Raw genomic sequence first — 14544 nt, 5'->3', positions numbered from 1 at the left:
AATCCCAAATCCCTCAGAGACCATTTGTGAATACATATCCATATCCTTTCCATATCCATCCCCAATACTTCCATCGCTTTTTATTTAACCCATTTGGTCCATTTCTGGCCTTCCATTTAATTTCTTTCTTTAAACTTTACCCAAACCCATCACTACTCCTTTGCCTTTCTACCCATCAGTTACAACTTCAGCCTCAAACCGCCCCCCTTACCTTCTCTGGCCACCCCATTGTTATGGACAGGGAAGGAGAGACCTCGTACCCTTTTCCCTGTTGTCTGCAACCGTCGTGTTTTTTGGAGAGAAAGACATATGTGGTTCTTTTAGCCCCCAGAGTGTGTGGTCAATTTAAATAACAGCAGCTTTCCTGGATTTAAATGAAGAGGATTATTTATTCACACACATCTTGAAAATCTATTTGCTTCATCGTTCACACACCACAAACTCAATAACAGTTCAGGCGTTTAGCTTGTGGGAGAATTATTTTGGCAGGTTTGGTAAAGGATGGAGTCTTCTACCCTTCATTGTAATTCAGATGGGTTCCAATCGCCAAGGTCAGATGTATGGATTGCTGTGGGTTTCCTTGAAGAGGTGATCACTCAGCAGGTCACAAAGCTGGGAGGTCAAACTCCTTTACAGATGGACTTTTGGAAACAGGCTGGGAGGCTCTTTTAAGATGTATAGCCTCCAGGTCCTTAAAGGCAAAGATAACATGGGATGGAATTCTTCAGTCACCCCCCCATCCCTCCCCCATCCCACTTAACAAGCCTACTGACTGATTATTATGCAGCACATGCCATAACACAGATGGTGTGGACAATCAGGTGAGTGTGGGCAGGCTGGTTTTTAAAGGCCAGCATGAACAAAAGTAAGCACCTCCTTCAAGGTGTGACCAACATGCGCTGTGGGCGTCCCCATCCTCACCCCCCTTTCCTTCCACATCATCTGCCTGACAGAACACGGCTTCTCACCCTCCCTGGGATCGGAGATCCTTTCCTGCCCTAAATCCCGGCACGGTGGCACAGTGTTTAGCTCTGCTGCTTCACAGTGCCAGGGACCCGCGTTCAATTCCCGGCTTGGGTCACTGTCTGTGTGGAGTTTTCACGTTCTCCCCGTGTCTGCGTGGGTTTCCTCTGGGTGCTCCGATTTCCTCCCACAAGACATGCTGGTTAGGTCAATTGGCCAAGCTAAATTCTCCCTCAGAGTGTGCAACTAGGGGATTTTCACAGTAACTTCATTGCATTGTAAATGTAAGTCTACTTGTGACACTAATAAATAAACCTTAACTTTAAATAATTATCTTCTCGGGGCAGCCATGTTCCTCTTGGATGTTCTCTCTGCAGCCCTGGCAGTGCCCACTACTCAGTTCACTTTAGCCAACTCATATACCTTCATAACTTCCCTTATTTAAGTTTAAAACACTAGTCTTAGACACATTCTCCCTCAAGCCGAATATGAAATTCAAGCATGTTATGATCACTGTTCCCTAGGGATGTCTTTATTATGAGGTCATGAATTAATCTTGTCTCATTGCACGTTACCAGATCTAGAATAGCCTGCTCCTTGGCTGGCTCTAGAGTGTGCTGCTCTAAAAACTGTCCGAAAATCACTATGTGCTCTCAACCCCCACATCTCCTGCCCAAAACCTTAAATCTGTTCTTTAGTTCTTAGACCATTGGCTAATAGGAACTGCTTCTCTTTGACCATGTTGTCCAAACCTGTAACAATTGTGTATATCACTATCAAATCTCCCCTTGATCTCCTAGAAGAACAACCTTGGCTTCTCCAACCTCATCTTGTAGCTCAAAACCCTCATCCCTGGGACCATTCTTGTAACTCTCTGCCACACCTCATCCTTCATAAAGCATGCTGAACAGAACTGGACACGATACAATAGTTGTGGCCTAAACCAGAACTTTATAAAGGTTCAGCATAATTTTCCTTTTCTGTACTCAGCAACTCTATTTACGAAGCCCCAAGAGCCAATATGTTATGCTGACTAACTCTCTCAAACTATCCTTCACCTTCAAAGATCTATGCACATGCACCCCCAGATCTCGGTCTGTGCACACTCTTTAGAATTGTGCCATTCGGTCTATGTCACCTCTCCCTATCCCTCTGACATTCCTTGGTCATTCTGCTAACCTATCTATATCCTGTTTTACTGTTAATTAGTGTAAACGTTACTGTTTGCCAACCTTCAGCAAATTTTGAAATGTTAATATTTATTCCAACATCCAAGTCATTTATGTGTAGCGAAGAAACAGTGCTTCTTGGACTGAGCCTTTGAGAACACCACTGTCTACCATTCTCCAGTATGAAAAATACAACAATATATCACTACTTGCTACCTTCCATCCCTAAGCCATTTTTTAACGCATATCCCCTTGTCTGAGGACATTAAGCAAAGTGTTTCTTTCTGAAATTAGTTATTAATAATGCATCCCCCTTAAGAGGACAAAAGATCACCATTAGGTCATCAGCTGTGAAACTAATGACTTCAGTCCCTTGGGACTAGATCAGATCATTGGCGCACAGAGCAGACAGATGGTAATGAAAATCTATTCAAATTAAGCTAGCTATACCTTACTAGTTTCTGCACTACTTAAGGGACAAGGGTGGGATCAGGTTTGGCTATTCCCCGGTCGAGCACCTGACAAAGTTAACATTCAAATTTTAAGGCGTTTTCCTAGGTTTTGTCAAACTGTAAAACTGATTGATATCAGTCACTCCATAAACAGTGCAAACCAGCGCTATCTGGTGGTAGAAAAAGCATGTACTGCGACCTTTCAACTTATAGCAGAAACATTTCCATAATTTGATGGCAGTTACCACACATTCTAGGAGCAAATGGTCACCAAAAAATATGAATACCTTAAAAAAATCATGGGTGACTTTAATCTTCACATCAACTGGACAAATCAAATTGACAAAAGTAGTCTGGAGGATGAGTTCATAGAGTGTGGTTGTGACAGATTCTTAGAACAATACGCTTGGAACCTAGCAGGGAACAGGCCATCATGGATCTGATAATGTGTAATTAATTAATAGCCTCATTGTAAAGGATCCTCTCAAGAGTTATCATAACATGACAGAATTTCACATTCAGTTTGAGAGTGAGAAATGTGGGTCCATAATTAGTGTCTTAAACTTAAATTAAGACAATTATAAGGATATGAAGGCAGAATTGGCTGAAGTGGAATGGGAAAATAGATTGAAAGGAAGAAAGTAGGGAAAAAGTGGCAGATATTTAAGGAGAAATTTTATAACTCTCAAAGAGGAAGACTCAATGAGAAGGATGCACCGTCTGTGGATAACTAAGGATGGTATCAAACTGAAAAAAAGTACAATTCTGTAAGCATTAGTGGTAGGCCATAGGACTGGAAAAAATTATGAAAACAGCAAGCAATGACCAAAAAATAATGAGAAGAAACTGGAGTATGAGAGAAAACTAGCAAGAAATGCTTTGAAGTACAGTAATTTCTCACTTAATTTGGTGACTGCATTCCTGAAAATTGCAATTATAAGTGAAATGACTTTAAGTGAAACATTGGTTCCCATATTAATCAATGTTAAAACTGTAGTTAGGTTCTATAGGACGTTCCTTACCAGAAAAAAAAAATCAAACATTACATCCTCCAAGATGAAATACTTTACATTATTTAATTTAACAATGTAGAAATTTAGCAGAGCCATAGAGGTTTACAGCATGCAAACAGGCACTGCCACCCCTTTTTTTCAATCCCCTAAACTAGTCCCAATTGCTTGCATTTGGTCCATATCCCTCTATACCCATCTTACCCATGTGACTGTCTAAACACTGTTTAAAATACAAAATTGTACCTGCCTCTACTACTACCTCTGGCAGCTTGTTCCAGACACTCACCATCCTCAGTGTGAAAAAAATGCCCCTCTGGACCCTCTTGTATCTCTCCCCTCTCATCTTAAACCTATGCCCTCTAGTTTTAGACTCCCTTACCTTTGGGAAAAGATATTGACGATCTAGCTGATCTATGCTCCTCATTATTTTATAGACCTCTATAAGATCGCCCCTCAGCCTCCTACGCTCCAGAGAAAAAAGTCCCAGTCTATCCAGCCTCTCCTTATAACTCAAACCATCAAGTCCCAGTAGCATCCTAGTAAATCTTTTCTGCATTCTTTCTAGTTTAATAATATCCTTTCTATAATAGGGAGACCAGAACTGTACACAGTATTCCAAGTGTGGCCTTACCAATGTCTTGTACAACTTCAACAAGACGTCCCAACTCCTGTATTCAATGTTCTGACCAATGAAACCAAGCATGCTGAATGCAGTCTTCACCACTCTGTCCACCTGTGACTCCACTTTCAAGGAGCTATGAACCTGTACCCCTAGATCTCTTTGTTCTGTAACTCTCCCCAACGCCCTACCATTAACTGAGTAAGTCCTGCCCTGGTTCAATTTACCAAAATGCATCACCTCGCATTTATCTAAATTAAACTCCATCTGCCATTCGTCAGCCCACTGGCCCAATTGATCAAGATCCTGTTGCAATCCTAGATAATCTTCTTCCCTGTCCACTATGCCACCAATCTTGGTGTCATCTGCAAACTTACCAACCATGCCGCCTATCTTCTCATCCAAATCATTAATATAAATGACAAATAACATGGACCCTGCACCGATCCCTGAGGCACACTGCTGGTCACAGACCTCCAGTTTGAAAAACAACCCTCTACAACCACCCTCTGGCTTCTGTCATCAAGCTGGATACCTCACCCTGGATCCTGTGAGATTTAACCTTATGCAACAATCTACCATGCAGTATCTTGTCAAAGGCCATGCTAAAGTCCATGTAGACAACATTAACGGCACTGCCCTCATCTACCTTCTTGGTTACCCCTTCAAAAAACTCAATCAAATTTGTGAGACATGATTTTCCACTCACAAAGCCATGCTGACTGTTCCTAATCAGACCTTGCCTCTCCAAATGCCTGTAGATCCCGTCTCTCAAAACACCTTCCAACAACTTACCCACCACAGATGTGAGTTTCACTGGCCTGTAGTTCCCAGGCTTTTCCCAGCAACCCTTTTTAATCAAAGGCACAACATTTGTCACCCTCCAATCTTCAGGCACTTCACCTGTGACTATCAATGATTCAAATATCTCTGCGAGGAGACCCGCAATTTCCTCCCTCGCCTCCCACAATGTCCTGGGATACATTTCATCAGGTCCCGGGGATTTATCTACCTTGATGCACTTTAAGACTTCCAGCACCTTCTTCTCTGTAATATGTACACTCCTCAAGACATCACTATTTATTTCCCCAAGTTCCCTAACATCCATGCTTTTCTCAACAGTAAATACTGATGAGAAATATTCATTTAGGATCTCACCCATCTCTTGTAGATCTGCACATAGATGACCTTGTTGATCCTTAAGAGACCCTACTCTCTCCCTAGTTACTCTTTTGGCCTTTATGTATTTGTAGAAGCCCTTTGGATTCTCCTTCGCCTTATCTGCCAAAACAATCTCATGTCCCCTTTTTGCCCTCCTGATTTTTCTCTTAACTCTACTCCTACACCCCCTATACTAAAATAACTTTGAAAATCAAACATGTTTAAAAATATAAAAGAGAAAAACCAGCAGATCCTCTTTCTCCCCAACCCTCCAAGTTGCAGCCTCGCCCCTTCCCAACCTCTGAGTTGTGGCCTCTCAAGCTGCCATACCCACCCGCTTGCCAAGTCTTCCATTCCCCGACTCACCCTCTCACTGCTTCCCTCTCCCGCACAAGTGTTCCCATTGAAAATCTAGATCCAAACTGAAGCCAGAGCGCTGTGGGTCCCAGTGGTGCAGAAGTGCTGGTCTGGGGCTACTAAAATCCATGTTTTCTTTAACTGCTTCTGCCTCAGGACATGGAATAGCCATTCTCCATCCATGCCAACTCATGCCCCCTCATGCCCGCCTTGGTAACCTATATGTGTCTACTCACTTCCCCTTGGCCCCTCATACCCACCATGACATTTTATGCCCCTCCACCCATCCCCGATGGCCCTTTATAGACCCAGTGCTGAATTATGCCAACCCCTGTCCCCCCAACCATCTTTCTTTGCCTTTACACCTACCATGCCTACTCACCCCGTATCCACCATGGGCAGAACTCAGACCCATGCTGGGATAAAATCAAACTAAATATCTACTGAAGAAGTCACTTTTAAAATAAAACCCTCCCATTGATAAAAACCCATTCATTATATTTAACTTCCTTTAATCCGTTATATAAAAAAACAAGCATTAGAATTCATAATCCCACTTCAAAGTGTCTATAACTACTTGGAGCTTTCATCCTAACAGGGTACTGACAGGCACCCCACTGCAACATTTGAATATTGTAAAATCAGTCATGCAGCAGTAATCCAGTGAGCCTCATGTCAACAGACAGAGTGTTTTTTTTCCAAAATGTTGCACATACTATTTTCCCAATATTTAAAGGGCAAGAGTTTTAAATGCGTAGACGGTTTACAGTTCATTTTGATAGTTCTAATGAATTTATGCACTTTTTATGTGCAAACATATCTACTTTTAACAATCCCAAAGGACATCTCACTTCTCCCAAAGACATACTGAGACCATATCTAAAATGATTTCTTACTTCTAGAAAAGGGTATCCCACCCATCCAAACAACTATGCACAGATGCCTCTGTGAACCAGGAATGAGAGATTAAACAGATTGGGTCTGTACTCGTTGGAATTTAGAAGGATGAGGGGTGATCTTATAGAGACATATAAGATAATGAAGGGGCTGGATAGGGTAGAGGTGGAGAGATTCTTTCCACTTAGAAGGGAAACCAGAACTAGAGGGCACAGCCTCAAAATAAGGGGGGGCCGGTTCAGAACAGAGTTGAGGGGGAACTTCTTCTCTCAGAGGGTAGTGAATCTCTGGAATTCTCTGCCCACTGAAGTGGTGGAGGCTTCCTCGTTGAATATGTTTAAATCATGGGTAGATAGTTTTCTGATCGATAAGGGAATCAGGGGATATGGGGAGCAGGCGGGTAAGTGGAACTGATTCGCTTCAGATCAGCCATGATCTTGTTGAATGGCGGGGCAGGCTCGAAGGGCCAGATGGCCTACTCCTGCTCCTATTTCTTATGTTCTTATGTACATCATTTGGAACTCGCTCCATTCCCCACCAAAATGATAGATGCCAATTTCAGGGGATTGATGAGATCACACCCAAGCAAGGTGTACAATTTTGGTCACCTGCTTAATGCAAACTAATTTTTTTTTTAGAAAGAATAGTCTAAAATGCAGTCCAATTCTGCTGATTCATGGAAAAATTTACACTCAGTGATATACAAATAAGTTCGAGCAGATACCTGACAAAAATTCAATTCAGAAAATTAAAACAATTTTGAGAGCAATCTGCATCCAAATTACACCCGAAGTGACAACTCTAAACCCAATCTTTCACGATGAGTCATCCTTTACTGCTTTGCCTTTCTTTCTGTGACATTTCCACTGTTCTGTCAGCTCAGGGTCTATTACAAGAACATAAAACGTGCAAAGACCAAAAAATTATTTGACCTATCAAACCATTCGCTCCTACCACTAATGTAAGATCTACCCTATTATGCAGCTTATCTCATTCATTCTAAATTGAAACCAGCCAATATCTCTGGTGTGGAACAGCACCGATACTAGGTGCTGTTCCACACCTAGGTTTTACGAGGTTGATTCCAGAGTTGAGAGGCTTGGCTTATGAGGAGAGACTGAGTAGACTGGGGCTATACTCATAGGAATTCAGAAGAATGAGGGGAGATCTTATAGAAACATGTAAGATTATGACGGGAATAGATAAGATAGAAGCAGGGAAGTTGTTTCCACTGGCGGGTGAAACTAGAACTAGGGGGCATAGCCTCGAAATGAGGGAAAGCAGATTTAGGACTGAGTTGAGGAGGAACTTCTTCACACAAAGGGTTGTGAATCTGTGGAATTCCCTGCTCAGTGAAGCAGTTGAGGCTACCTCATTGAATGTTTTTAAGGCAAGGATAGATACATTTTTGAACAGTAAAGGAATTAAGTATTATGGTGAGCGGGCGGGTAAATGGAGCTGAGTCCACAAAGAGATCAGCCATGATCTTACTGAACGGCGGAGCAAGCTCGAGGGGCCAGATGGCCTACTCCTGCTCCTAGTTCTTATGTTCTTATGATACAGGCACAACGAACGGAGTAACCTCCTTTCTTGCTGACGTTTCTCGCATAAAGGTAAACATAAAGGAGTAATAAGGATTACACGTGAAATTTTCCACCCTAACTAATCATGTTGTTTCATTATGCTCCTGAGCTTTAACTTAAATTTCTGGATGTTAAAATTAGTCTGTCCTTTAGCTTATCTGTTGAATTAGATTTAAATGCCATCAGTGCGTTCTACACTTGGGAGATGGATGGAAAGATTTAACCCAGCAGGAAATTATGGATCAGAAAATACAATGTTGGCTGTGTCAATAGTTTCGACAGCAAGGAACCCAAACCTCATGCAACTCCAGCATGCTGTTTTCAGTCACACAGTGGCCCAGAACAACTCAACTTCCGAGTGTCATAACTGTGTGGGGGTTCCCCAAAGCTGCGCTGAGGAACCCCACCCCATAAGTCCCCAGATAAGGATTGCTTGAAATTGCGCGGGAAGTTCAAACATCTGTTGGGCAACGGCCCTGCCACGGGTACCATCCGAATGTACAATATAGATCACAAATGTCAGATGGTTTCAACTGCCTTACAGTAAATTACCCAGGAAATGTTAGAATTAAAACCACTTCCAACTCCTGGGGAACTATAGTACTAACCCACCACGGAGCTCCCCCCAACCCCTGCCGATTTTCCCATGCATCTCCCCCCACCCTGCCACTGACCACCTGCCTCCCACATCCAACTACCCCCGCACACTGACCTCCCAAACCGCCCCCCCACTGATCACCCAATCTTCCCAAGCACGCAACTTCCCAATTGACCACCCATCCCACAACTCCACTGACCACCTGACGCCCAAACAACTGACCCCACCCTCACTGACCAACAAACAATCCCTTACTTAGCAACTGACGACCCCCCAACGCTACCTACCCCCCACCCCGCTTCCTCCCCAATCCTACTCACTCACCTTACAAACCTGCCTACTCCCTGGCTTCTGAGAGTGGTTGGACCTTCAAACCTATCGACCTTATGGCAGCTAGTGCTGTAAAAAACAGGGCGTGGTTTATTTTACTTGCGACTCTCCAGCCCGTCGACCAAAGATCTTGGGAACTCACTGTACTGCCCAGTTCTTGCTCAGCCTGGGTCGGAAGATCGGGCAAGAAAGCAGCAGCTGGATTTCCAGCTCAGTCACCCAGGGTGGAGTGACAATCTGACTCTGATTGCCCCCCAGTGGAACTTCAGGCACATAGTCTTCACTCCCTGTTGATGAGCTCATTTTGAATCCAATTAGTTATAATTTATCAAATGTCCTGAAAACTGAATATCTGCTACACTGAATTTCAAACCATTTATTAACTCAAGTCATCCCTGCATGTTTCTGAGTCACAGCTTCTAAATGCTGACTATTCATAAGAACATAGGATGTAGGAACAATCTTTATGGCCTTAAGACAAACTGTGATCATATTCCGTGGCCGGGATTCTCCCAAAAAAAATCTAGGTTCCCAATGTGCGGGAAAATGGGGAGTATTTCCCTCCCTTTTTTTCTCATGAGATTACCAGACCGGATCTCTGAAACTCTGAGCACTGCAGAGTGCCTCAGCGGGACTCACTGTGGGGGTGGGGACAATTTTTGCCCAAAAGGCCGCCCCCCCCCATTGCCGGCCTCCAAAATGCTTGCCAGCCCCGCACTCCCCGCCATTGCTGGCCTTCTGAACCTCCCACCTCCCAATTGCTGGTCTCCCGGACTTCGCCGGGCCAGGCCCTATGTCCCACCAACCCTGGCCAGCCCCGAACGCCCCACCACCCCGCCCCCACCACCCAGCCAGCCATGCCCCCCTGACAGTCCCACCCCCCTACCCCCACCGATGACCAGCCCTGACCCCCATCCCGACGGCCAACCCCGATAGGCCTCACTCCACCACCGATCCTCTTGCACAGTGGCAGGAGGTCCCCCACCCCCCGCCACATCATCGCCCCCAACAGGCCCCACCCCCTCCAGTAGGCCCCCCTCTTGCCACTGCCCAGTGCCTGGTGGGCAGTGCCAGTTCGCCCATTGGGGTGGAACAGTGGCACAGTGATTAGCACTGCTGCCTCACAACACCAGGCACCTGGGTTCGATTCCAACCTCGGGTCACTGCTTGTGTGGAGTTTGGAAGTTCTCCCCATGTCTGCTTGGGTTTCCTCCGGGTGCTCCAGTTTCCTGGATTTTCACAGTAACTTTATTGCTGTGTTAATGTAAGCCTACTTATGACACTAATAAATAAACTTTAAAACTTTTAAATCAGGGTGCCAGGCTGGCACCGCCCTAGGGACACCCCCCTTTACACCTGAGCCCCCAGGGGGCCTCAATGGTCTCTCTTCCCTTCAGCAGGTTTTGGGTGCCTGTTCCCCGTTGGTGAGGAGCAGTCGTAAATGCCACTGGAGGGAACCACTCCTGGCAAGGGAAGGAGGGCAGGGAGATGCTAGCGGGCCTGGAGAGTACCGTCCCAGATCTGCTGATCATATTGAAATGCTCATTTCAATATGATAATCAGGTCTGCACCAGATTACGCTCAACAAAAGTGCCTAGGACCCACCCGGAGACCCCGGTGCCCAGCGTGAATCCTGTGAAATGGCGGCCATATCTGTGATAACCATATCAAACTAACTGGTCTCCAATACCCAAATAGGTATTATCAAGAATCTCCTCATTTGGTCTAGGACTCTGTTCTCCCTTAACAGAATTTAACATTTCTAAAGCAAATTTGAAAGTTGGAATAATAGGAAGACTTACCATTGTGGACAAACACAAGCTGGCCGTTATTGATATGATGTTGGGTGAAGTTCAGAATGTGTTTATTTGGAGAAGACTTCAGAGCAAGGTGGCCATTGCTAGGAGGAGTGACAGAATACACCAGGTCTCCTGGGGAAGAGTCTTTATCTTCTGCATTCAGATCATTTTTTGTTATCTCTGTAACTGAGCCCACCCAAACCTAAGTGAGTAAAAACAAAGGAACAGTGAAATCAAATTTGCATCTGTTGTAATTAGTCACCAGTGAGAAAAATGACCTCACATTGTTAAGTTCCGAGAAACATAGATAATAGAAGCAGGAGTAGATCATTCAGCCCTTCCAAACCTGCTCCACCATTAATTTTGATCATGCTGATCAAATTCAATATCCTGATCCCGTCTTCCCCTCATATCTGTTGATCCCTTTAGCCCCAAGAGCTATATCTAATTTCTTCTCATTAAAGTTATCATTGAAAAATTTAGTTGATTAGCACTTATACTCACAAGAAAGATCACTTTATGTTGAAAGTGGCACAACTGAACTATGGTTTCTATTCGCTTTCTATCCTGAGCAGATAGAATCATAGAATCCTACGGTGCAGCAGGTGGCCATTCGGCCCATCGAGTCTGCACCGACCACAATCCCACCCAGCCCCCATCCCCACAAGCCCATGCATTTACCCTAGCTTGTCGCCCTGACACTAAAGGGCAATTTAGTATGGCCAATCCACCTAACCCGTACATCTTTGGACTGAAGAAGGAAACCGGAGCACCCGGAGGAAACCCACGCAGACACAGAGAATGTGCAAACTCCACACAGACAGTGACCTGAGCCAGGAATCGAACCTGGGTCGCCGGCGCTGTGAGGCAGCAGTGCTAATCACGGTGCCGCCCTCCGGCATGTAGCGACTGAACAAAGAACAAAACAGCACAGGAACAGGCCCTTCGGCCCTCCAAGCCCGCGCCGCTCCCTGGTCCAAAGTAGACCATTCTTTTGTATCCCTCCATTCCCACTCCGTTCATGTGGCGATCTAGATAAGTCTTAAACGTTCCCAGTGTGTCCGCCTCCACCACCTTGCCCGGCAGCGCATTCCAGGCCCCCACCACCCTCTGTGTAAAATACGTCCTTCTGATATCCGTGTTAAACCTCCCCCCCCTCACCTTGAACCTATGACCCCTCGTGAACGTCACCACCAACCTGGGAAAAAGCTTCCCACCGTTCACCCTATCTATGCCTTTCATGATTTTATATACCTCTATTAGGTCACCCCTCATCCTCCGTCTTTCCAGTGAGAACAACCCCAGTTTACCCAATCTCTCCTCATAATTAAGCCCTTCCATATCAGGCAACATCCTGGCAAACCTCCTCTGCACTCTCTCTAAAGCCTCCACGTCCTTCTGGTAGTGTGGCGACCAGAATTGGGCGCAGTATTCCAAATGCGGCCGAATCAACGTTCTATACAACTGCAACTTATATACTCTATGCCCCGACTTATAAAGGCAAGCATGCCATATGCCTTATTCAGTACCTTCTCCACCTGTGACGTCACCTTCAAGGATCTGTGGACTTGCACACCCAGGTCCCTCTGCGTATCTACACCCTTTATAGTTCTGCCACTAATCGTATAGCTCCCCCCTACGTTAGTTCTACCAAAATGCATCACTTCGCATTTATCTGGATTGAACTCCATCTGCCATTTCTTTGCCCAAATTTCCAGCCTATCTATGTCCTTCTGTAGCCTCTGACAACGTTCCTCACTTTCTGCAAGTCCAGCCATTTTCGTGTTGTCCGTAAACTTACTGATCACCCCAGTTACACCTTCTCCCAGATCGTTTATATAAATCACAAACAGCAGAGGTCCCAATACAGAGCCCTGCGGAACACCACTAGTCACAGGCATCCAGCCGGAAAACGACCCTTCCACTACCACCCTCTGTCTTCTGTGACCAAGCCAGTTCTCCACCCATCTAGCCACCTCCCCCTTTATCCCATGAGATCCAACCTTTTGCACCAACCTACCATGAGGGACTTTGTCAAACGCTTTACTAAAGTCCATATAGACGACATCCACGGCCCTTCCCTCGTCAACCATTCTAGTCACTTCTTCAAAAAACTCCACCAGGTTAGTGAGGCATGACCTCCCTCTCACAAAACCATGTTGACTATCGTTAATGAGTTTATTCCTTTCTAAATGCGCATACATCCTATCTCTAAGAATCCTCTCCAACAGCTTCCCTACCATGGACGTCAAGCTCACCGGCCTATAATTTCCCGGGTTATCCTTCCTTTTTAAATAACGGGACCACATTAGCTATCCTCCCATCCTCTGAGACCTCACCTGTGTCCAGTGACGAGACAAAGATTTGCGTCAGAGGCCCAGCGATTTCATCTCTCGTCTCGCTGAGCAGCCTTGGATAGATTCCATCAGGCCCTGGGGATTTGTCAGTCTTTATATTCCCTAAAAAACCTAACACCTCCTCCCTTGTAATGGAGATTTTCTCTAACGGGTCAACACTCCCCTCCGAGACTCTCCCAGTCAATACATCCCTCTCCTTTGTGAATACCGACGCAAAGTATTCATTTAGGATCTCCCCTACTTCTTTGGGCTCCAAGCATAATTCCCCACTTTTGTCCCTGAGAGGTCTGATTTTTTCCCTGACAACCCTTTTGTTCCTAACGTATGAATAAAACGCCTTGGGATTCTTCTTAATCCTGTCTGCCAAGGACATTTCGTGACCCCTTTTTGCCCTTCTAATTCCTCGTTTGAGTTCTTTCCTACTTTCTTTGTATTTCTCCAGAGCTCCCTCTGTTTTTAGCTGCCTGGACCTAACGTACGCCTCTCTTTTCTTTTTGACCAATCCCTCAATTTCCCTGGTTATCCACGGTTCTCGAATCCTACCCTTCCTATCCTTCTTTTTTACAGGCACATGCCTATCCTGCAGCCCTAACAACTGTTCCTTGAAAGACTCCCACATGCCAGATGTGGATTTACCCTCAAACAGCCTCTCCCAATCAAGAGCTGCCAATTTCTGCCTAATCCCACTAAAGTTAGCCTTCCCCCAATCCAACACCTTACCCTTGGGACACCACTCATCCTTTTCCATCACTATCCTAAAGCTAACAGAATTGTGGTTACTATTTGCCACATGTTCCCCTACCGAAACTTTGAAGACCTGACCAGGCTCATTCCCCAGTACCACTGCAATGATAAATCACTGTTGTTTACATTGAGCTAAATGGAGTGGCTGAATCACTGACCACAGGTCAATATTATTTCCTATGTGAGGAATTGCTTCAGTTGCGGGTTTATGGTGGACTGGAATTTCCCATGACCTTTTAGGGACAATGGAAGTGCAAACCAAGTGTCCTCTCGTCTTACTGCTCGAGTTGTTTGAGTAATAAAATGTTTATCGTAATAAATACAGCAGGAAGGAGTAACCACGGTGACACTGTGCCTATTTGGCTTATATCAAATTTGCATTTCTGGAGCATTCTAGATGGGAGTCTTTATATAGAAAATTCAAACTTGCATCCAGAAATACTAAGGTCACAGGCTTAAATGTTGAAACATTATATTAACAGTTTCCTTAAATAATTCTGCT

The 14544-nt window shown here is 44.9% G+C and overlaps 1 protein-coding gene across 1 annotated transcript in view; it reads right to left on the bottom strand.

Moving 5' to 3' along the window:
• cspg4ba (chondroitin sulfate proteoglycan 4ba) overlaps positions 1-14544 on the bottom strand; it is a 127254-nt gene that overhangs the window by 76413 nt on the left and 36297 nt on the right. Inside the window, exon 6 of the mRNA XM_078219345.1 lies at positions 10945-11143. Coding sequence (XP_078075471.1) covers positions 10945-11143 — 199 coding nt within the window. The remainder of the gene's footprint in view (positions 1-10944; positions 11144-14544) is intronic.

This window comes from Mustelus asterias, chromosome 1 (assembly GCF_964213995.1).
Source record: "Mustelus asterias chromosome 1, sMusAst1.hap1.1, whole genome shotgun sequence".
Taxonomy (NCBI): Eukaryota; Metazoa; Chordata; class Chondrichthyes; order Carcharhiniformes; family Triakidae; genus Mustelus; species Mustelus asterias.
Note: the sequence above shows the minus strand (reverse complement) of the source record. Positions and strands in the feature narration are given on the sequence as shown.